The following is a 21,445-nucleotide window of genomic DNA, read 5'->3' as shown; positions in this document are numbered from 1 at the left end:
ACGCGATGCCAAGTGCATCAAGGCGCTGAAATATGTTACTGTTCGGAAGATTATAGAATTAACTTTGAAATAACTTTTGTTGAGAAAGCCATAACATCAAAAATGCATCATAGATTGCCTTTTTGTGATACTAAACTACCTTTTTCTTCTCACATTTTGAATTGATAAAGGTAGTTTAAAAACCCATTGTGTGTAAACCTGCAACGGCGCCATGATGAATAGGAAGATGTCGCGAGTAACCTTCCAAGAAAAACCCAAAGAGGAACGTGCAGGAAAGCAGGTGAGCCAACATTCAGCTTTCATACGGTGTTGCCATTGTGGTAAGAAAAAGTATTTGATCTTTAAAAATGATATAGGCTTTCTGTGGTACATGATCAAGCGAGCTGAACCATCTGTGGGGTTGCCCCATGCAGCTGCCGGAAAAAGGGCCGGTGGAATTAAGGGTTTCATCTATGGACAATAGGACCCCTTCCTGACTGTAGTCATAACTGACCCTGCCTATTGAGACTGCAGTGGACCAACACTTGGTACTTCTAATGGTCAAGACCCATTGATAAGGTGTAGGTCAACCTTTGATCAATTTCATATGCCAAGCAGATCCTACAATCATCAATAATTTGACGATCAAGTCTAAAACACCCAATGTTGAGTGTCAGCCCCTCTTGGCTCGAAACAGACCTCCCATTCTCCAAAACCTTATATTTCTCCTATTTCATTCTTAGGACATATTACAGTCTGTAATACCATTGAGAGGCTAATGTCTTGAATTGATGACCTTACATGCACTGCCTGGAGTAGTGGATAGGAAACGAATGCAAGCCAGTATACCTTTCCAACTTGACTGAGAATGGTTACATTCAGGAAATAGAAATGTTAATGTCACGGTATGAACAGAGGCAGCTGGCTGACCCTGCTAGAAACATCCCGCTGACGAAGGTAAGGGCCCCGGGCAAAGAGAAGGTCGCTTATCATGGACGGCAGGGCCAATATCGGAAGGGTTGACCCACTGCCGAGGTTAATATCGACAGGAACACCTTCAAGGATCACTCATAGGTGCTAAGGGCTCTTATGAAGTAAAACACAAATCATACCCTATGATCCCTGGGGCTTTCATACACTTGTGAAATGCGTTTTCCGTGTTGATGACCATTAAGTCATCAACATGGAAAAGAGACTTTCCTCAGCGGAGATACAGGGATGCCTAAGTAATGCCTTAGCAACTGTGTGTGATCTTCGCAGATGCTAAGGTCATTCCTGGCAGCTGGCGAGGCAGGAGAGGGGGCCTCCTGACTGGCCAATGCCCCCCGCCAGGGTGCTAATATGTTTTTATAGCAACATGTGTGATATTATCTGGTCACCCTATCAATTCTACCCCTCATAGACATCAAGTGCTCTATCCAGGGTTGCAAAGTCTCCACCGCAGCTTCAACCAGGATCTGGAAGTGCAAGAAGTGTGGATAAAACAGAAGCTACTTTCAGTCTGAAGGGACTCATGCTAGCAAAGAGGATGACCAAAGAACTCAAGGTACTGTGCTTCGATTTCTGTCTTTTAGTAATCCAACCATAAACATGCGTGTAACTTCCCAGTTCTTATCTAGTGCATGATGCAGGTGCTGGCCTTGTTTCTATGTTCTTCCATTTCTTTCAGAGTGGGCACAGAGGCACTGCCAGATAAAGGGGTCCTGCATATGATTGCACACATCAGTAAGGTGGGGAAGTGCTATAGGCTCAAGTGGGGGGCTATATTATTTTTATGGGGGTATGCCCTTTAGCCACGACTGCTTATATTGTCCTTTTTGTTATTGCCTTACTTCAAAATCACTTTTCCTACTTTCTCCCTCTTATATGGTACATATGCTTTTGCGCCACCACCTTCAGTACTTAGTATCTTTAATTGATTAGCGTATTGTTATTTGTAATAATTCCTATTCTGGTAACCAACTCCTGCCCCTAGTGCATCTGACAAAACTGCAAAGCGAAAGTACATAACAAGGATTTCATCAATTCTCCTGCCCATGCCCTTGAGATTTATTTATCATTCTTGGCATTTAATGTCAAGGAGGAAATACAACATGGCTGTACCATTTGTATTGTATAATTATGCTACTAATAGATTGCAATTTAAAATGTTGCTCAGAAGCTGTGTTTCATCTCAGTTGGTGTTACATAGAGGACTGTACAGTTCAAAAGGGGACATATTTCATATGGGGTCATCATCACGTGTTGGGCCCTTAAATGCAGCAGTAGCTATTACCGCTGCATTTAAGGGTCCGCCAAATAAAAATTCTGGCAGCATTTACCCCCAGCTTCAAGCTGGGGGTAAATGCGCTGGAAAAATGTAAATTTTCAGACGCAATTAGCGTGGTGCTATTAGCGCACGCTATTTGCGCCGAAAATGCCCCATTGGGTCCAGTGGACCCAATGGGGAATGGGGAATACCCATTACCGACCAACCCTTGATCCGGCACTAATAGCGCCTGACTGGGTGGCGGTACCGCTATTGGCACTGGTGGTATCCTGGCGGTAATACTGCCGGGATACCGCCCAACTCGTGATGAGGCCCTATATAGTCTCTTCCCAGTGAACATATCTAAGGTTACTATTTTGAGAGTTATTATGAGGGTACAATCATGATTAAAACATGTAATCCTCGTGAGTACAGCATATAGTATAGACTACTCCCTCTCCATCCTTTTGTTGCTAAATTAACACTCTTACTGACCCCTCTGTCAAACAAGATGATGCCACTGTTTGGTGGTTAGCATGAATCGAAGCAGTAAACTTCCATCCTCCAATTATTTAGGCAATAAGCCCCGAACGGTGGCCCATAATTACATAGTTAACAAAGGCTATTACCGGATGCAGTGATGGCCTGGCGGCGAGGGGCTTATTGCCATTAGTACTCTGGCCCATTAGACAGGGGTACTAATGGCCTTTTTTTTCGGTTGTCGCCACGTACTGCCTGCTGAAGACTGGTTAATGTAGTCCATATTCCCTTTCCGTGGCGGCCATAGTAAACAGAGAGCATGGCAACGTGTGCAGGCTTACCGGTCAGGTGAGGCTTGCAAACACACCAATCGTGCCTTTGTTTCAATTTTCATTTGGCGCGCTGAATACTAATGATCCACATACATTTAATGAAAATGGCCAATAGAAGCATTACCAATAAGGACCATCGGGTAACAATAAGGATCATAACGCAAAAAAAGAAAATTGACAAGATGACAATACCAAGCCAGAATAGCAAGAATGACAATAACAAGCGGTTTAGCAGTACTGACAAAAAGGAATACAAATCCATTAGGACGTGCAGTGCTCGTTTGTTTTAGCTAATCTTCCTTTTTAGAAAGTTGGCTTTAATTTGTCCAAAATCCCATTGAAGTAGTTGATGCTAGCACTTGCTGGCCACATGCCGGTTCCTCTGTACTTCTGATGGCATTCTTTCCGCTCCTCTCTGCCCTCTATCCTTACCACTAGCAACCCCACTAACTCCTCATAGCATCTCAGGTCTGTACACTTTCCCTCTTCCTGTCACCCCCATTATCTTCTTTCATAGATGCTATCCTTGCACCTTAGGCCCAAGCACTTTCCCTCTCATGCAATGCAAGGAGCGTCTGGTTAGTTCTCTGCAGTCTTTATTTATTTTTAAACAAACCATAGGTCATTGGATACAATGTTGAACTCAAGCCTGTGAGGCTGCCCAGGAGGAAAAAGTCTGGAATCTTTCTTTAAGATAATATCAAACGTGATTGAAGTTTGTATTAAGTGCTGCGAAGGCATGCTTTATTCAAGAGTTCCTTAAAGCAAGATCACGGCAAGCCTTGACATGCCTAGGTTTAAACAGTAAATTTGGCGATCATTGATAAAAGCTTGCATCAAAGATATGAGTGACAGTGGAGACTGAAAGATTAAGAACAGTTGAAGTCACTGGCATAGGCAAATAGAAAAGCACTTTACGGAGTGGGATCGGGATGATGTTATCTAATTTTACTCAGGGTCGGACTAGGACAAGAAATAGGCCTGGACACCCAAAAAAAAGTGTCCCACCCCTCGTCTAAAAAAAATGGCCCAACCTGCGCCTGAAAAAAAGTGTCCCTTAAACCGTCATCCGTGAATCGGGTCAATTCACGACTTTACAGCAAATGCTACTTATGAAGGGTTCATTTGTCTGTTACATTACAACACAACTTATAAAATAACATAACTTTGCATACAGCTCTATGACAGGGACCACAGCTCCGAGACGTAGGAGTGGCATGAACCAACCACCCCCACTGCGGTTTTGGGACATGCTGCAAGTCGATGCTTGTACAGGGCTCCGCAACCCCAGCGAGCTGGTACACTCAATGAAGCACACGTCCCAGCTTCTGACTCTACACACACATATACAATATCAATATTGCAATATACAAAGGCCCAGCAACATAATAAACACACATGAGGTAGTGCAGCACTTAGCTTAGGTTAGTTGTCACCAGTGTCGCTTGTTGTCTCCTGCGATTTTGTTGTGCCAGGATGTGTTGTAGTAGCTGTTCAAATTCTGCAATAAAGTGCTACAATTAGCGCACATATCAAACACTGCCACATGTTGCTGTTCACATGCAAGAGATTTAGAGAGGCCGTACGCATGTGGCTACTAAACATGCACAGTAGGGCCGCATGTGGCTCTAGTAAGTGGTGGTAACGTGTTAGTTAGAGCATGTATGAGTAAGCAGTTAGTAACACCTTAGGAAGGTGTTCGGAATTGTGTCCACAGCTAGCGAGCCGGCCTGCTATCCAATGATTTATGGTGCTGTACGTAGATGGGAAGTGCCGATTAGTTTTGTGATCTGTTACGCGGCATGCAGTCTCTTACTGGTACAGGTAGCTTTGTAGGAAGCAGGAGCCAGTTGTCTCTGTCTGGTGGGGCTGGTCCCCCTGTGTGACCCCACTGCTCCCCGTGGTTATGCAAAGCGCTACAGCACTTATCTTTGTCAGGCGAGGGCCGGGATGTCAATCCAGTGGGGCGTGGCCCCTCGCAATGGATATGAAGCCGGAGCTGCTCGGAGACATGTCTTCTTCTCAGCAAAAAGACTTGAGCACAAGCACTGTGCCTTTGTTCCTGCACATGCACGATGACGTGCCACTCCCAATGTGGCCTTCCTGTAGTTCTGGGGCCAGGTGCTGCTGGGAAGAAACAATTTGGTAGGTAGTTGCCCTACAAAAAGAGCAGAGAGAAGTCTTCTAAAAGGCTGGATTGTTCCTTTGGAGATGCATTTTAGTTGTTGCTGTGTCTTTGGCACTATTACGTTGTCTTTGGCCTGACTATGCCACATATTGCTTGCTTGCCTTTCTTGCTTGCTGGGTGGCCCCTCCCTCTGGCACCCAGCCCTAACATCTGTGGAAAGTCTTTTTTTTCTGTTGAAAGTCATGTAGCTGGCATGGAATCAAAATCTGATGATACACAAAGATGTAAAGCTGAATGATTCATATATTGTCCCCACTGATGTTAACACAGTCTTGATGAACGGTACCATCTTAACAGGAACTTTATTATTCTAAGTACTGTGTCACCCTTCCCACTTTGGTCTTTGATTGGACACATCATCTTTGTTTCAAAGTATATGATGTATTACACAATTTCAACTGAACCAAGTCAAGGTTGTAGTGATTGAAGTGATGATGGTCAAATGTGAATCCTGCAGGTGCCATACAGTAAGTTTTTAAGATGTTAGTTGGTAACTTATCCAAACTTAAATGTTCTGTTTTACTTTAAAAGACAATATTAGGCTGTTTGCCTTCAAGAAATGTGGTTTGACAAAGCAATCTAAGAACATTGTCCCATGCATTGACAAGCTGGCTCTAAAGTCTTCCTGAAAACCACTCAATCAAGAGTTCCTTCAACGATGCACTTTTTTGTGCAACCAGGTCGATGACGTCCAAATTTTGCAATTGTATAAGCACATTCCACTCCACAGACATGAGCATAAAGGCTTCGAGGTTGTCCTGGTTGAGGGGGTTTCTTAGGTGGGTTTTAATATTCTTCAGTTTTAAAAGAACTTCCTTCACATGCTACTTGTGTGCAAGATAAGGTCAAGATGAACTTGTATGCCAAATACAATTGCCGGTAACAACTACTGAAAAAGTTTATACTTCATTAGAATTGCGTAGCAACATACTGCACAGTTACGGCATGTACTGCATTTCTGTACTAAATGTTTAGGTAGCTCTCCAAATTCTTCTTGTAGTGCTGGATCTTCACTATCTAGGGCTTCAAAGGCATACTCTTCTGGTAGTGTCCTCCTCAGTTTAGTCCACTTGGTTGCAAAGTCCAAGAGTTATTCCCTTAACCCCTGTAGCGTTATGGAGTCATTCAGTCTTTCAAGCAAGGAGCACATATTTCTAAGAGCATTGTCGGGTAGACTTTCATTGAAATTCTTGGGATCCAGGCATGCTATATCTGCAGCAAGAGATGAGTGTGTTTTAAAACGACTAGTTAGGCTTTGAAGAATGTTGTCCATAATGGCATTATGTACAGTAACTCTAAACCGGTCTTTAGCCAAGATGATTGGCTCATTCCTTGCACTCATTCCAAGCATTATCTTTTTCTGAGACACTCTCCCCTCTAAAAGTGCAGGTTCCACTCCTTTATAATAGCCTCTCTCTTCCAAAACCCCATTGGCCCGTTCTGCAAATTGTACTGCTGAACAGTACACAGAATCAAAATTTCTTGACTCTGCAGCAAACGCTTTTGTAGTGTCCAAGACCATTCTGTGTGCCTGGAGGATGCCCATTCCACTTGTCTGGCGGTGCTTAGGTAAAGGGTTTGTCGAATTAAATACTTAGAGATATAACTGGGCTGTGAGCACTGTTTGGAATTTACACAGAGGCTCAGAACAGTTTATAGCTTGGTAATGGACATTTGCATTGAATTTATCGGTATTTGAGACATTATTATTGAGTGCTCCAAACACATCAATGAACATTGCTTTATTCGGGTTATTAAAGGAGGCAAATAAAATCCGTAGTGCTGCATCCTTTTTCCACCACCTTCTTTCTCCTATTATTTGGACTGTGCGGCCTTTCACAGACAGCTCATGCCACATATCCATCCTTTTGTAGGAGTACTAGAAAAAAACAGCACAGGAGTTTGACAGGCCAAACAAAGAGGTGGATTCATTTGATATTTGTGTCACTTCTACAAGTACAAGATTTAATGCATGTGCATAGCACCAGACATGTATTTGACCAGATGATTCCTTACTGAGCCAGGATATGAGACCATTGTACTGGCCCTGCATATTGGATGCACCATTGGTTGAATTTGAAATGCACTTGCGTAGGTCAAGACCATTATCTTTAATACCACTCTGCACCAACTCAAACAGCCCCTTTCCAGTAGACAAAGTGCAGTTGGTTACTGCTAGTAGGCGTTCATGTACAGTGTCAGTAACATATCTAATAATTATAGAGCACTGATCAGTAACACTCACATCTTGGGTTCAGTCTATCTGAATGGAAAATAGTCCTTGTTCCTTTATTTCTTGGAAGATTACCATTTTAATCAGTTTGGAAATGGCTTCAATCACATACCCAACTGTAGTCTTTGACATGAAGGTCACAGAAGCACCCCGTCCTTGCCCAGTTTTCTTTTTGGATTTGGTTTGAATGGCCTCAATATATTCCTTTAGAGGTCTGTCATATTTATTTAGGAGCAGAAGGATTTCAGGGAAGTTGCCATGATCCAACTCTTCGTTATCCAACTCAAACATGGACTCTGGTTTCCCACGAAAACTGAGCCCCCTTTTCCCAATGACTTTTACAACGTCAATGACGCTCTCCAATATGTCTCTCCTTTTTCTGATTTGCTCACTTTGAGCTAATTTCTGGTGGTGAAAGAGTAGACCGCCTATGTCGACCCCTGCAAAGGTCAACATATATGAATCTGTGCACCTTAGATGACCTTGGCATGCCTCATGTTCTACAATGCGCTGGTAAAGACACCTCCAGTTTCTCATCCCGTTGATGAAAGGAGCCCTCTCTCCACATGTAGTAAACGCTAAACAAGCTGTGCAAAAAGGGGCATTTTGTATTTCAGGGTAACTTAACCAATGCCGTTTACTCCAAAATGCTAACTCTGCTTTAATGCGTCCATGTTTGGGAGCTTGAATTGGATGGTGCTGAAAGAAATGGGAAAGTTGATCTGGTTTTGGACGTTGACACAAATAGTCTGCCCCCTGTGGATCATCTTTCCATGCTCTGTGCTGCACACCCCAGTTCCCTGAGTCTTCAGTATGTAGTAAAGCAGATAATGATTCTTCCGAATTACAAGTACCTGCCACTTCCTTTGGGGGAATGATGTTGTCGCCAATTATTTCAGGCACACTGGATTCTGCCACTTCCTCCTTGGGGGAATCATCAATTGTTTGTGACAGACCGGTACTGCCACCAGCTGCCACTTCCTCGAGACGGACATCCCCAATTATTTCTGGCAGACTTCTTTTCCACACTTCCAATCGGGGGTGGCACGTTCAATGATTGATGACATTGTAGTTACTGCTGCATCTTCCTCTGTTGAGATGTCCCCAATAACTGCAGAGACTCCGGCTTCTTTCACTTCCTCTCTTCTCACATCTTGAGCTCTTGTTGATTGCTCCAGTGAAGAACCAGGTTTAACACTTGTACCTGAAGAAGATGCCTGGTCACCCTCCTCCACTTTTTTCCCAGCAATACCATGTGACATTTTGATAGTCTGAACTGTAAACAGATCTTTGTTTTGCCGGACTTCCTCTTCAATCCACTTTTTCTTCTTTTCTCCCTTTCTTTTTTTTAATCCATTTCTCGCCTAAAAAATAAAATTACCTTAAACAGGCATTGGATTCCTTCCTTTATCACAGTAGGTCTTAGTAACCTGGCTGCCAACATCCTAAATAGCATTTCATAAGAGGAAACAACTGCTTTCCATTAGCTCAATGTCTGCATTTTCAGATTTGACTGTTCCCCAGCCTCCCCATAACCTCCCTCCCTAAAAAAGAGAACAATATCCAGCTGGGTCTATAACATGCTCAGTCTAACAGTAATCCAGTCCCATGGCATGGTAAATGAACCTGATGCATGCATGTTAGTTCTCCTCGCCAGCAGTGGCCTGGACGTTGTATTATGGTCTGACGTCTCAGAAAATAATAGTAGCCAAAAAGGAAAGCTGCATTGTAATTAACTTATGAAAAACACCAAGGGTGCATGCAGCAATACATACATATAGCAAGTGAATTCCTGCTGCATGCACACAAATGCACATGTTTGTGTAATCATCCTACCCTCCACACTAGTGTTTGAGAGAGGTATTATCCAGCTATTCATTTTGCCCTAGCACACAACATTAGGTCTGGATGCAAATTCACAATAACAAAACTTGGCCAGATTGAAAGAGGAGAGCGACTGATTCTCTAACTCTAATTTGGGTGCAGAGGAATAGGATAAGAGTTCTGCCTGGTCACTGCTGCTTATAGGCTGGACTGGAGGAGCCTAGTGTGGCCGTGCTCCCGGGGGAAGCAAACGGTGTGCATAATGAAGGTTGCCATGAGTGTGCTATACAGGCCCACCTTACATTACACTGCATTGAAGATATACAGTCACTAGTGGTTACTTACCCACAGAGATGGGATCGCCTGGGTGGCTGTTGGTAGCTCTGCTAAGGCCTGACTAGAGTGGATACTTGACCGGCCTGCAAAAAGAAGCAAAGTAAAGATGACGTAAACCCAATAAACACAGTATATATCATATAAATACAGTGCAGGGTTTGTAACAAAGATATGATGGGCACCAAAGCATCCCCCAATAGCTAGGGGCTAAACCATAGATAGTCTGTCACATAAAAAGGAGCAAAGGTAAAGGTCATTTGAATATAAGCTTTCAAATAGACAGCAAGGGTGTGTGTGAGTGAGACTTGATACAGAGTGAACACTGACTGAGGAATCTGTGCCCAGCAAAGCGCAACGCTATAGAAAGGAATGCAGTGCCTATCACGCTTTTCACTGCGCAAACACATGTTTCTACAGAATCAGTGCCATTAATGAACCGCAACCTTTCACCTCTTTACAAAACAGGAAGTGGCATCAAATAGCATTGTTCCGAAGTACACTACAAAAAATATGTTTATGATTTCACTAATGTGATATACATTTCATACAAGAATGGATCACCATATGTATCATTAATATCTGTTTGTATAGTCCCATATTGTCAAATTACTGTGAATACAAGCAGACGTCCAAGGCCAAATGATACGTTATTGTATAGCACTTACGTTTAAGATCCTTTTTATAGAACAAATATGCATACACTATCAACCAACTTGTGTTGGTAGTCATTTATCGACCTCAGAAGGATAACAGGCTGAGATGGTGTTGCTGGGATCCAAACATGCAAGCTGCAGATCACACACACATCGCAGCAGCAAGTGCTCAACCCACTGAGCTATCATATCAGCTATAGTAACATGAGCAATTATTCTGTACTGGATACCATTAAACTGGTAACTGAGATTTAACAGCAGACCAGTTCATCTGCAGGCCTGGTGCAAATTTGGCCTCATGTCAAGCCTGAGTGCATCTACTTTTCATGCTTCAGAGGTTGGCAAAATAGGGAAAGCAGGCAGCGCAATCACAGGCCATCCCATACTTTGAGCACTCGTTACCTCATAAAAGCAAACAAACATCCTGAACAGCATGCCAGGGAGATGGGAAAGATAGACACATTACAGCAAACTACAGCAAACTACAAAGCATTCATTGTGGCACAATGAAGTCAAAGGCCACTTGATGTGGTATGGTAAAATATTTCTACAATGTACACAAGCTTTTAGGCATAAGGACTTTGTCAAGTGACCGAGGACACCGAGACGGAATGTCTTGTGATGATCGTAACAGAGACAACGTCAGAAAAAACATGCTATTACTCCAACTTGCGAAAAGCAAAATACATAGTCCAAAATGGATGCTTATTCTAAAATTGGAATGCCAGTTATGGGACGCGCAAGAAGAAGGGGTATTGCACAGCACAGGTCTCACACATCTTTGTGCAAACTGGGGGAATGATCCACAGTTCACAATCTTTATACTGGGGCTGGGCCTAATCACAGAATCACAGAAGCGTGTTCTAATGGCAAAACCCTAATGGAAAATGCTCTGTGAATTAGACCCATACCATAGGGTCAACAAGACAAGATTGCATACTTCTGAGCTCTATAAAGTGGGCTTCATTATGTTCAGCTTAAAATGACATCTATGGCAAATGCGCTTCAGTGTTTATTTAGTTTCTGCCGTGCAATGTTAGAAATAAAACCTCGCTCATCCTGAAGACGGGTGCTGTATCCTAACAGTGGGTGAGTTGTCTCTGCTGTGCTAGCCAATAACGGCTCAGACCACATCTTGGTTTTATTTCCCACCCATACACACAGGCATGCTAGTTTTCTGGAGTTCTAGCTACCCTCTGTGTATCTGTTCGCTCTCCTGTGCTCATGCTGCCCGTGGAACAACAGCACAGTATGTAGGAACAAACCCACTCTGGAAACCTCCACATAGTCTGTATGCAATACTGCTGACACCTACTTTGCTTTGTTGCTGCTGCCACCAGAGCCTGATGACATAAGAGAGTTGCAGCTTGCAGGGGGAAATAACTGGGCATTTTGGATGGGAGTTAGTACTTTCTGGGTGAACTATATGGAACACTCCAGCCAGCCTTGGCCATAGCAGGGACCCCTAAAGAGTGCTGCCACATTGTGGCCCGTAGTGGCATGCCATTGCATCCCATACCTGGTTGGGTCGGCCAGAGGTGGATCCTCCCCATTCTGTCCCTGGGCCCAACAAGAAGGCTTGATTGGCGAGACCAGGTCCACTTGGAAGCCTCAACCATCAGGGGACTTTATGAAAGCACATGTAAATCCATGTGTATGTGTGTGTTGCAAGCATGACGCATACAGGCCTATTGTAAAAAAAAAGGTTGATGTGACAAATTACTATGATTTAACAAGTGCACACTAGGTTACAAGCAAGCATTATTTTACCAAAATGTGCTGGATGTAAAAAGCAGGTATGATGTGAAAAGCTAGAAATATGCCTCAAGGTGCATTGATTCTTAGGGTCTGAAACACAAACGTTGTCCCTGGGGTAAATCGAGAGATGCCTGTGAGCCCCTCTGATGCACCTGCTGACTTTTAACAGATTCGCAAAGCCTTAAACCGGGTAAAATCTGGAAGTGGTGCTGTGATCCTCTTTGAGACACCCTTGCGCACATTTGTGAATTGCAAACACATCAGCATCTAAAATATGATCCCAGCCTCTTCCTATTTTCTTTAGTTTTAAACTTTGAGGGGATAAGTTTTGTCAGGTGAAAACAAAATATGCTCACAGCTATCTCCTGATTTGCTTCAGCGAAAATATGGATGAATCTGCACTGTCTGTAGCATGGGCGTAATTTTAGAGGGGGACGGGGGTGTTTGTCCTACCCCAACTTTCATGGCACACCATTTTGCTCCCATTCATTTGGCTGGGGCACCTTTTCTTCAGATGCCATGACCCCCCACCAACATTTTCAGCAAAGTTACTCCACTGGTCTGTAGCCTGCATGCTGTAACCGAAGAAAAGAAGCAAATTAAAATAAAAAGTTGTTTTGTTATCCCGGAATTGCGTGCTATTGTGTTCTTCACTGCCATACCAGAACACTGATTCCAACCTAGGCATTTTGTTGATGTGTGCATTTATCATTCATTTCGACCGAGCGGGATTCGAACCTGTATGGCTCTGTATTGTCTTGTTTCCAGGACAAATGCATTGCCCCTGAGCTACGTGGCACTGTCTTCGTCCATGTTAATAAACAAATAGTCTTCTCTCTTCTGTACCACTCTCATTTTGGGGGGAAATGCAGGGAGTTCCGGTAATGTGATCATGCCAACATTGCAAGCCTGTATTTAATCCATTCCCCTGAGGGTTAATATGCCCTCCCCCCCAGAGAGCAGAGGTTAATACACTGTTGGTCTCAATCTACACTCTCAGAATAAATGACAGGCTGCATTTTCCACTTCAGTAGTTATGGGCACGGCTTGCTTTAATTATATTTTGGTCGACACTGCCCCCCTCCCAGAAAATGCCGTCTCTGATACCCAAAAGCTGATTGCACAGCACACCTGACAAAGCAATTTTTGAAACAACAGTGGTGGGGGGGGGGCATGTGTAGAGTGAGTGGCAAAAAGGGTCTTATTGAACGAGTGCCAGGCTCGTTCAGCAAATCTAAAAAGGGCATATTTCCGCTATAGACGAAACCAGAATAAGGACCATTCCCAACCAAGCTCTGAAGCTTGGCATTCCCTCTTAGATTGGCATTCCATTGCCCTCCCTAAACACGGGGTGCTAATAACCTGTTATTCCAAACAATGCCTAGAACACAAGCCCATCTTTTAAGTGTGACACCCTACCACAGCTGACACTGGGGGCACTTCTATTACTCAGGCTTTCCCTGACCCTGTCGAGATCTCCCCGGCCCCAACACGGCCACACTGGTACTAAGAGTGGGCGTGGGAGGAGGGCTCCTTCCCGCTCTTTACGCTTCAAAAGGACCCAAACTCCACGCCGACGGCCTAAGCGCGAGAGCAGCAGCAGCGTTGGAGGTCTATGCTAGCCTTAAAGCGTCCAAATTTGGAACAATGGGGACCACAAATGTTAAGCAGTCTCGGGCTATCTAGCACCCCATGCTGGAGTTCCTTTATCAGGCAAAACTATGATCACTTAGGAGTATTATCAGCATGGTATATTACATGTTCGATATTTATAAAATGTGTTTTATAACCATAACCAATTTCCTCTTTGCACTGGTAGGCGTTGTGCCACTTCCCTCTGAGAGTGCCGGTAGCGGTGGCCCCCAGAGCCCTCTTGGTGTCATGACCCCCCCTTGGCTAGGATCGAAATCGACAGAGCAAAATGCCACTAAAAATACTGGGTCTTAGAGTCTTACCTCAGCTCAGGGCTGTCTCTTCGTCTCCGCTGGCAGGCTGTGGCCTGTGGGGGGGCTGCCTGCCTGTATGTGCACTGGGTCCTTGGCCCCAGCCTGCTGCTGCCCAGCCTGCACTGCTGGAGTGGCTGCTGCTGTGGTCTGGCTGAGGTCTGGCTGAGAGTGAGACTCCTGACTGTGTGGACAGTGCGGCCTCCTCAGTCAACTCGCCGTGGCTCTGGTCCTCCTGCTCCTGGTGTCACTACCTGTCAGTCTGTGCATGGCTCTCTCTGCAGCCCCAGTCCACTCCGACCTGTGTCTGTATTGAGTAGACTGTGTCAGCAGGGTCAGGGTTCCAACCAAAATATAGTCAGTCGTGTGACATGACTGAGGGGCTGATGGCGGCACAGAATCTCAGTTGCTGCCGCCGCATTTTCATTGGCCCGTTGTTCCGGCGGCCCCAGGAAGGCACAAGTTGCTGTCAACTTTGCAAAGTGCAACAAATGTGTTGCGTCCTTCAAAATTGAAAGCAACTTAATGTGCGCAGAGTTGGGTCCAGCTAGGCCCCGCCCAACCCAGCCCTGCAGGCAGCCTCCATGCTCCAGCAGCCTGGCCCAGGTGTTAGTTCACTTTATTTGCAATTTGCAAAATGCACACTCTACTCTCTGTCTGCCTCACATGAGCGAGCCGGGTGGCAGGCCTGAAAACCGCACGGCGGCTCTGGCCCCCTGGAGAGTAGAGACTGGAGTGGCGGCACCGTCGTCCCCCACCTCTCTACTTTGCAGGCATGCTGCCTGATACATGCATCATAATATATGATGCACACATCACATCATGCATGCAAATCAATCATCAAAGCAAGGTAATGTTGTTACCTTACCTTGCTTTGATGATTTATATGCTGCCCCAGCCCTGCCACCCGCCCCTGCTAGAGTGCGGGAGACAGTTGATCCGCGGCCGACGCCATCCTGCTGGCATGGCCCGGCAAGGGGAATGGCATCAATTTAATCTGCAGCCCAGGCAGACCCGGCCGCCCCCGCCGCATCTAAGCACAAACAGTGACACTGTCTCTCTGACTGTGCGCTGCAGCCTGAGGCTGCGAGCGGGCCGGGCGGCGGCACAGCACTGCAGGCAGTTGTGTGACTTGTCTCACTCTAATAAAACAATTTAATCAAATTAAAAAAAAACAATTTCAAAAAACCAAACCGGCCCAGGTGTGTGGGCAGAAACCGGCCCCCAAGGCCTCACCCATCTCCACATGATTTTGGCCCGGCCAAGGGCCGAGTGGCCGATGGGGCCAGTCTGACCCTGATTTTACTTACTGTATAGTCTTGGTATTAGAAGTGAAGTATGGCAGTGACTTGCTGGCACACCATTGAAAAGAGGGATGTCTGGGATGTGTGCCATCATTTGAAGGATCCCTGAGGAACACCTATTATCTCATTACCAGAGCTGAAACTAGGGAATATTCAAGGAAAACAGGTTATCGTAGCCCTGACAGTGAGAAAGTTGATTACAGATTATGCATATTCTGCAGTAAATGGCATACAGAAAGCCACAGTCTTTACAACAATAAAATGTAATATGCTAGTCTTATCTACCTTATAAATCCTTTTTTGTATTTTTAGTTATTCTAAACATAAAATTGCATGCCATCACTTCTTCAGATTTAGATGTTGTATTGTTGTTGTTCAGTTGCTCTGAGTGTACGATAAGTGATGATAACATGTGGATGTGACGTGAAAATGACATTATAATGTTCAAATGATCTATAAACAGAGAAACTGTTTTTACCTGAACATGTAATGCATGTGGCAAAGAACAGTTTTATTGTAGTGTTAAAAACCTGAGCGTCTAAAAGGAGATACAACTAGGAGGTACGAAAGCTACGTAAAATTATATGTTAGATTAAATCTACTGCCCAAGCAACAACCACAATCCTTCTAAATAGCAAAGCGCATTTTCTATAATCCTGCTTTGTGACAGGTCTAGTTTTCAGTTGCCACCATCATCAGGTGAAATGTATTGATAGGGAATTATTTTCTTTTTCTTTTTATGATAGAGATTTTAAAAAATACTATGTTACTATCATTTATTACATTTACTGTGAAGGTGGTTATATGAAAAAAGTACCACTACCTCTTCTGTATTACAAAGAGTCACCAAGCAGTCATAGATTAAGTGTTCATCATTGTCTTTGCAGAGAAGTATTTCCTCACTTTTCATTCAGTCCATAATCATCCCTCGTATTTCCGGCTGTTATGATGATGCAGACCGTTCTCTTTCGTTGTAGAGCCCGGTGTGCTGATTTCTCATTTAATTCACAATTGAGCAGCAGTCGCAGTTTTATTTGTTTTCTCCCATAGCTAAACATGAAAATAAGTATTTTTTTCCGATAATGGGAATGGGTGCAGTCTTTTTTTCTAGATGGTTTGTTACTTGTCATTGGAACAATGTAACATAAAGATGATTGCGTGATTCATTGTATTCATTACTTTATTCAGCTGATGTATGTTTATACATTGTCCAGACATCCTACTCCTGACACCCTAATAGTGGAATTGCTTTGTGTCGTGTATTGTATGCCCGCAGGGGGCACAATTCTAGTGGAGGCAATGTGGGGGTCCATGTGGATGGAGCTTGCTTTTGCTATAGTAGATGGCTACAGCAGTTTATTGTGATTGTTGGCACCACTCCACCTGTATACAATGATGATTGGTGATAATGGGCTACATGAACAGCAAGAATGCTCAAAGAACTGAGAGTGAACTTAACATTTTCAACACATCAGCATGCACTTGCAAACCACGTAAGCAACTGTGGCAATGTTACGCCTACAGTATCGCATTGATCCAAATGCAATAGGCAGCATGGATTACATCAACAACATGACAGGAGTGTTTCTGCTATGCTCCTTCATTATTCAAAGCAAAAGGAAACTCTTTAACAAAGGGTTAAGGATGGAGAAGCAAGGAAAGATAGAGAAGCAAGGTTCCACCAGATGCCCCCCTCTGCATCTGAAGTGCCTTATAGGTCATACCTCTGCAAGTATTATCTAACAAGTGCATGTAGCGGTTGGCTGCCGTGCCTCCGTCCATCAGTATGCTGACGATACCCCAGACAGGAGGATTTCCATGCACTTATGTGTTCTAAATGTCACTGGGACTAGTAAGATTGTTGTTTTTGTTGTCCCATGTTCCCCTCCCTTTGCTCGGTCACGCTCTGAAACACCTGTGTATGAGCACGATATAGATAAAATATCATATCATATGTGTGTGTATCATCGGAAGTGGATATCTGTCGCCTGGAGAGGCACCGCTGGGTGATGAATGGTGATGAATGGCTCAGACTAATTTGAAGTTGAACACCTCCAATATTGAGGTGTTTCATGTTATGCCCTAAAGAGTAGGCCCGGTTGGTACAATCCTGGATACAAGAGCTGTCACAGCAGGGCGTTATCCCATATTTAGCCAGATCTGCTTGATCACTAGGTCACCCGCTGGACATGTCTTGAACGTCCAATGCATCTGAAAAAGCCTAACTGGCTCTATACACGGGTGAAAGATGGTCTACCGGCTGCACTATTTCGTTCAGCAGTCCAACCCCTTGCATTATCCCATGGGGCAACGCGCATTTGTCTGGAGTTTCAAAGGATGTCGCAAAGCCATTGAGGTCTGCATTTCACTCAGCTTCCGGTCTAGCACGAGAGGCACAATTGTTTGGCCACATTATTCCTGTTCCAGCATCCCTTCATTGGGTACCCCTGGAATCATTATTACTTTCTTGAATTGTCATGTCTGGCCGATAAAGCACTGGTTTGCATCAGCCCAGCAAATAGTGAAAGGAATCAGAACCTCACATAGTGGTAACTGATTGGTGGTACACAGTTCCAAGGTAGAAAAAGCCCAAACACAGCGCCAGGTCTGATCTAAAGAAGTAAGATTCCTTTGTTCACCAGACTTAAATAGCACACATCAAGATATTTTATGGCACAGTGCTGAGGCTCTAAACCTATCGCCTGTCTATTTTGACAAGTACATTCTGCCTCGATCAATTCATCATGTAATTCTTTCTGTGTTCACTGTGGTATATTGGGAATTATGATGATCATGTTCAATAGCCAATTTTGAAATGCATATTGGTAAATTGAGTGCCACAAGGATTCAGAAGTTAGCTCAGTGTGTTAAGCACTCATTGCAGAGCTGTGTGTTCCTATCCAAGATTGGAATAGCACATTCCTGTAAGGCTGGCTGAGCCTTTCCTATGTCTGCCGTTTATAAACCTGCCTGCATATGTACGTGGTTTTGCAGCACAACAGGTGCTATTATCAGCAATGTATCTGCGCCAGATAAGGGTTGCTATAAAAACAAAGATGTCATTCTTATGGTGACGGTCTAGAAATTGGTTTGATCAGATGGAGTGTTGTAAAACCTAGTTAATCACCTCAAACGGTGAGCATAAACTGTTAGTCCAAGAGATGAATAAGTATCCAAATTTGGAACCAAAGCATTCATGCTTGGATCCGGGCTTTGCCAGAAGACAATACAGTGATCCTGGTCAAATCATCTAATATCTCGTACATTACTGTACAGTCTTCTGTGAAGTTTGCCTCCTTGCATGCTGGTGGCATCGTTTTGGGATCGTTTAGCCCATGACTTGATCTTTCTTCTTATGTAGGCCATTTGAGTTGAAGGGGCGGTAGAAAAAAGTGAGCGGACCAGATGGTGCAGGACTGGGACAAGCATATTTTAAAGTATGCTCCTTTTAAAAGTCAAAGGTTTTTCTGCACGTTTATAAATCACAATTTCACAAGCCAGTGTTTTGGAAGTATGTAAAGGTTTAAAATACAAAAGCCCAAACCAGATTAAATCTGTTAAATCACACTGATTTGTATGCTGGTAATTATATACTTCTTTTGATGATGGAGAAAATGAAGCTAGAATCATTCTGTGTTAAACCATTCTATAATATATTGTTTTTAAAAATGGTCATGTTTGGTAATGTGATTGGTGTACTTTCCAAGTCAGTTTTATAAAATGTGATTATTCTAGTTCATGGTAAGAACTGGTAATGAAAGTGTTCAAAGGCAGAAATTGCAGAGCTGGCACCAATCCCAGATGCACCCCTTAACAAGTGTGTGTAATGCTTGGCACCTAATTTAATCTTGTATTGCGTAGCCTCTCGAAATTGCCAGTCCCTAAACCTTTCAAAATTGTCAGCCCTTCAGAGAGATTTCCTTCTCAGGGTGTGATCTTCAATTTAGCCCCACTCATGGTTTCACTGGTTTTAGTGTTGCTTCCACTATAATAGTGAGCATTGATATATTGCACACCACGGGCACTTTATTCTCTTGATCTCTAATGGCAACACTATTTTAAAACCATGTCCCACTTATAATCTCAGTCTGTCTAGATACAGACACCTTCCTGGTAGCTTCTAATCTGCCTCCACTATCCATTCTCCGGTATGTGTCGCATTCTCCTTCCTTCCAATTGCTGGTCTCTATCCATGCATGAGCAATTTTGCATTCTGTGAGGCAGCAAATGTGAGTTCTCTGTCTATTCTGGGTTACATGTACCTTTTTACGTACAGTCCTGGATCAATACTGCAGGCTTCATACCTTCTTGGATGATATTGATAATAAGTCTCCTGTATCTATACTAGAACCGAAGTAACCTCTTCGTAGGCTGGTAATGTTGGCCTTCAAATGGTACGTGATTATCATTCTGATTAGAGCAAGAATGAAGAGGGTAATGGGACTTAAAGGGAGTTAACATCCTTATTTTTTAATGCTGTGAGGCAGCATATCAACCTATGGGTTGAGATTGCGACTAGGGAGAGCGGGGTAGGTATTCTTGATTACTTCATTCCTTTGGTTTGGTGAAGGGGACCCCAAAGATGTCCGTGCGCAGGGCCCCAAAAGTGCTTAAGATGGCCCTGTGAACAGTTCCAAAGTGAGGGGGAAGACATAAAGAAAAAAGCAATTAATGGGGCAAAAACAAATTAAGCAAGCTTGACCAAGAAGCAGAAACCAGAAGCTATAAAATCCAAACACAACAGAAGCATACAAAATATTAAACAGCAAGAGAATATTCTTTAACAGTTTATATCTTCTGTACTGCATCCCGTTTTCACTCAATTGGTGTAATTGAGGCCGACGCACCACTGATTAGCTAGAGTGAGTGGTGGAGGAGAAACACTGATGTAAAAGAAAAACACCATTATTTTTACGCTTGCTTGCTCTGCATACTGTACCAAGCAAACTGTGGAAGGACAATGCAAATATATGTCAATATATGCAAATGAATATCTAGAGAATGTTTATGGGAAATGTAATTGTAAGTAAACTTACACATAACTGGAAAAGGTGTACTGATTTCAAAAAGACGGTCCCTCTATATTCAGCATTAGACCTAGTGTAGCTTAGAGAAAGACTCCATATTGAATTATGTGCTTGCAGTCAAAATTGAGATGCTCTATATACTCACATGTTTGTATCCTGTTGGCTAAGCAAAGTTATTTAGACCTATACTTCCACCACAAACTGTATATTTAGGTTTCACTATTACTGTAGTTGTAGACCCTCCTGAGTGGGAAAACTCCCATCGAACAGGTTATTTGAACGGTGTTCGTTCACTGTGCTCAGAGAGGCTCAGCTTCACCTCAGTGAGGATGAGGGTGGGGATAATTAATATTCTGATTTGGAGAGTACAGAAGATAGTGGAAGAAGCACCTATAACCGCCTCGGCCTTAATGTGCAGCCACCAAATGACTTAATCATTTGTGGCCCGTCCATATGGGTATCTACAGTGGCACAACTCAAAATGAAGGAGAACCCCTGTGCAGGGGTTGGAGGGCCCCAGATTTACAGCCGTTCAGTCATATACCAGCTTTGTCTAAATCTAGGGGGGTCCTGAACAGTGGGCGGTCTGAGTCATCTCAGAGATTGCTTAGGTGCCTGTTAGGCCCCTGGCTACTGTGACGGAAAACAGATGCGGTACTCGAATATCGGATGAGATTGGTTCGATAAACCTTGACTATAGAACAGCAGGGTGAACACAGAAATGAGCAGCACACAAGCCAAAGCACCCAAGCAGTCGAGCACCGAAATGCTGGGCAATTCTCCTCTGAACAAGAGTACCAACAGAAACCACAGACACGTGTGTCGCCTTGGCGGGACTCCTCACTGAAGTGAAGCTGAGCCACTCTGGGCACAGTGAACGAACACCGTTCAAATGACTTGTTGGATGGGAGGTTTCCCACTCAGGAGGGTCTACAACTACATTTTAGCTCAATGTACCTTACACAGTGGAGAAATATTGATTTGCATATCCGTCTGGTCCCACCCACCTGGTGTCTAGCACCGTAAAATCGAGGCAATTCTCCTCAGAACAAGAGTACGAACCGCAACCCTAGACAGCTCATGTCAGTAGTAGGTAATAGCATAGAGCTGTAAAACTCATTACTAGATGCTTTACGAAGG

General features: G+C 43.9%; 1 protein-coding gene across 1 annotated transcript in view; it reads left to right on the top strand.

The window, feature by feature from the left end:
- The first annotated feature begins 200 nt into the window (after window positions 1-200).
- The window catches only part of LOC138546556 (dynein light chain Tctex-type 5-like), a 206,665-nt gene continuing 185,420 nt past the window's right edge, over window positions 201-21,445 (top strand). The window contains exons 1-2 of the mRNA XM_069642148.1: window positions 201-280; window positions 1,382-1,525. Coding sequence (XP_069498249.1) covers window positions 212-280; window positions 1,382-1,525 — 213 coding nt within the window. The 5' untranslated portion in view covers window positions 201-211. The remainder of the gene's footprint in view (window positions 281-1,381; window positions 1,526-21,445) is intronic.

Source organism: Ambystoma mexicanum, chromosome 1q (assembly GCF_040938575.1).
Source record: "Ambystoma mexicanum isolate Mex_15411 chromosome 1q, UKY_AmexF1_1, whole genome shotgun sequence".
In the NCBI taxonomy this organism is placed as follows: Eukaryota; Metazoa; Chordata; class Amphibia; order Caudata; family Ambystomatidae; genus Ambystoma; species Ambystoma mexicanum.
Note: the sequence above shows the minus strand (reverse complement) of the source record. Positions and strands in the feature narration are given on the sequence as shown.